A 2,900-nucleotide genomic window follows, 5' to 3' on the forward strand; every position below is an offset into this window, starting at 1 on the left:
AAATGTATTTCACAGGGCCTAGCTTCCAAAGCCCTGTAGTTTCAGGTATAATCTAAGTTTTTAAAATTACATATAGAAACGTTAAGCTTGAAAAGACAGGAAACTTTCCCCAGGCGAAAGTCTCTGTTGTAGATAAAGAATTGTAACATAGCAAAATTGCTGGCTCAAGGACAGATGTCCTTGGTTAACTTACTGGTATGTTAAGAAAGTTGCTTGTTATGTAAAAATACTAAGGAAATTGCTGTACAAAAAGACAGTATTTGCTAAGAACAAGCTTTTGTTGGTGGATTGACTTAACCTTTTCAATTGCATTATGGAATGTCACTTTGTTTATTTCACTGATGTTATTAGTTTCCATTGTTAAAACTATACTTAGCCATAATTCTGCCCATATCCTTGTGTTCTTTGTAATGATCAAATCAACTGAATTTTCTTGTGAAACTTCCTTGTCTTTACAATAAAAGAGAGAGGCTAACTTTGAATCACTGCTGTCACATTCAGCTTCCTCCTCCTAATGGGGAAATTAATGAAGTGCAGTCCTTCTGGGCCTCTCAATGCATACATAGTGCTTTAAGTAATCGTGTAATTCTTGTTTTTAGTCTCTGTTACAGAGGGGGAATTAACAATTTAACAATTATTTATTGATATTCTACCATATTTCAGACACTGAGGATATAAGGTAAACAAACATGGTTATGAGCTTTTGATTAATTTAAAAGGAATTATATAACAGGAATACCTAATGTAGTTTAGAGAAACTTGAGGAATCTTAAAACATTGGTTTACTTTGGTTTTTTGAACACTCTGAAAAGCTCTCTGAAGTCTAATCCTGATCAACAGGCAATTCTCAAAAGGTAGAATGAAGTGCTCGGGCAAATGTAAAGAAATAAAAATTTTAGTCTAAGATATGCATGAAGATTAATTGAGCAGGAAGACAGAATCATTTTGAATATCAACAGTTTTCTCTCCATTTGTATTTCTCCATGAGATATGAATGAACCCAGAAATACAGGAATAAAACAAAATTGTACATAACCTGTAAGCCCCATAAAGGTAGACTCCTGTTCACCCAGAAGATATGAGACCTATGACAAGAATGATAAGATGTCAGTTTCAAAAATGTGAAAAATCCATTCACTTTTAATATTGAAATAAAGTTTGAAATATTTAAATAATGCTAACATGAAAAGGAGAATGAAATATCAAATTAAAATTAGGAAAAATTTATGCCGTATTGTTTCAGTATTCTTGCTAACATTCATTCCTCTTCCATCATAAAACATTTTTAATTTCATTTTCAGTCATTGTTAATAGTGAATGAAAATACAGTGGGCCGTTATTTAAATAATAATATAGCATGGCAGGAAAACCTCAAATCCTTTACTAGTTCAATTCTCCATTGCAAAGTCACAAAAGGGTCTTCTACAAATTCCAAGATTTTGTTATTTTTAAAGGTGTTAATGTTTGGGCAACACAAATTCAACAGTGTAAATAATCAGAATAGAGTCAGTAACTCAGAAGATAGAACATAATAATATTTCAGATTTGGATTTTTACAAACTACAAATATTTAACAAAACCTGTGACTAAGGTTAGCATAGAATATTATGTGAGACAAGGAGTAATTGTCCTTAAATATTTCCTGAAAGCAGTATCATTTCTGATGTTAAAAATTCTATACTCTGCAAAGAACACCATATCACTTTTAATGTCCCACTAANAATAATTTTTCACTATTTATACCCTACCCTTATCTAAATCATTTGGTATACAGTTGATTCAAATGGGAGTCATTCACAGCAATGTACCCTACTTGAGAAAAGATAAAAATAGTTACATTACCTTGCCCCCAAAATGCAAATAAAAATCCCAGAACACAAACAAAACACAACCCACTCACGCTTTATAATTATGAAATATAAGCGGAGTCCCATAAAGTATTAAGTGTATTTTTAAATACTTAACTCATTTTCTTTTTGTTAATAAATTAAAAAATAACAAAGAATAATAAGCTCCTCAAAGTTCTTCTTTTAAAAAGAATGACAAAACATTAAAAAAACCTTTCAAAGAAATTACCTAGCATATTACACTAAAGTTCTCTGGGCTTCAACAATGTCACATCTACCTGGCTAACTGACATCTTCAATTGCTCCAAACCAAACCTGTGACCTTTCTCCCCAAATCTGATCCTCTTTCAGTTTTTCACATCTCAGTGAATGGCACCAAATTCCATTGTGTGTGGCTACCCAAAAACTTGGGTATCATCTTAGACACTTTCCTCTCCTGCATGTGTAAATACTTAATCCATTCAATTCCTCCCACCAAATATCTATAGAATTTGTCTATTTTCTTCATCTCCACCACCAAAACCACTTTAATCTAAGCTATGATTTTTCACAATTGGATTCTTGGAAAAACCTACAAATGGGGGACTCTACATCTCCTTTTGCCTTCTACAATTTTTCTCCAAATTGTGTAGAAGAATAAAACTGGACCCTTAACCATATACCAAAATCAACTCAAAATAGATTAAAGACTTAATATAATAAGTGAACCTATACACTCCTAGAAGGAAACACTCCAGGATATAGGGCTGGGCAAAGACTTTATGAATAAGACCTCAAAAGCACAGGCAACAAACGTAAAGACAAACAAATGGGATTATATCAAACTAAAAAGCTTCTGCACAGCAAAGGAAACAGTCAACAGAGTGAAAAGACAACCTACTGAATGGGAGAAAATATTTTCAGCCTGTGCATCTGATAAGCGATTAATATCCAGAATATACAAGGAACTCCAACAACTTAATAGTAAAAAAAAATACAAATAATTAAAAAAAGGGCAAAGGAGCTGAATAGACATTTCACAAAAGAAGACATATAAATGGTCAACAGGTACAT

General features: G+C 32.3%; 1 protein-coding gene across 1 annotated transcript in view; it reads right to left on the bottom strand.

Annotated features, from left to right (window-relative positions):
- LOC103602675 (potassium channel subfamily T member 2-like) overlaps positions 1–2,900 on the bottom strand; it is a 24,037-nt gene that overhangs the window by 3,779 nt on the left and 17,358 nt on the right. The window contains exon 3 of the mRNA XM_008587096.1: positions 1,037–1,085. Coding sequence (XP_008585318.1) covers positions 1,037–1,085 — 49 coding nt within the window. The remainder of the gene's footprint in view (positions 1–1,036; positions 1,086–2,900) is intronic.

Source organism: Galeopterus variegatus, unplaced genomic scaffold, assembly GCF_000696425.1.
Source record: "Galeopterus variegatus unplaced genomic scaffold, G_variegatus-3.0.2 Scaffold4251, whole genome shotgun sequence".
Taxonomy (NCBI): domain Eukaryota; kingdom Metazoa; phylum Chordata; class Mammalia; order Dermoptera; family Cynocephalidae; genus Galeopterus; species Galeopterus variegatus.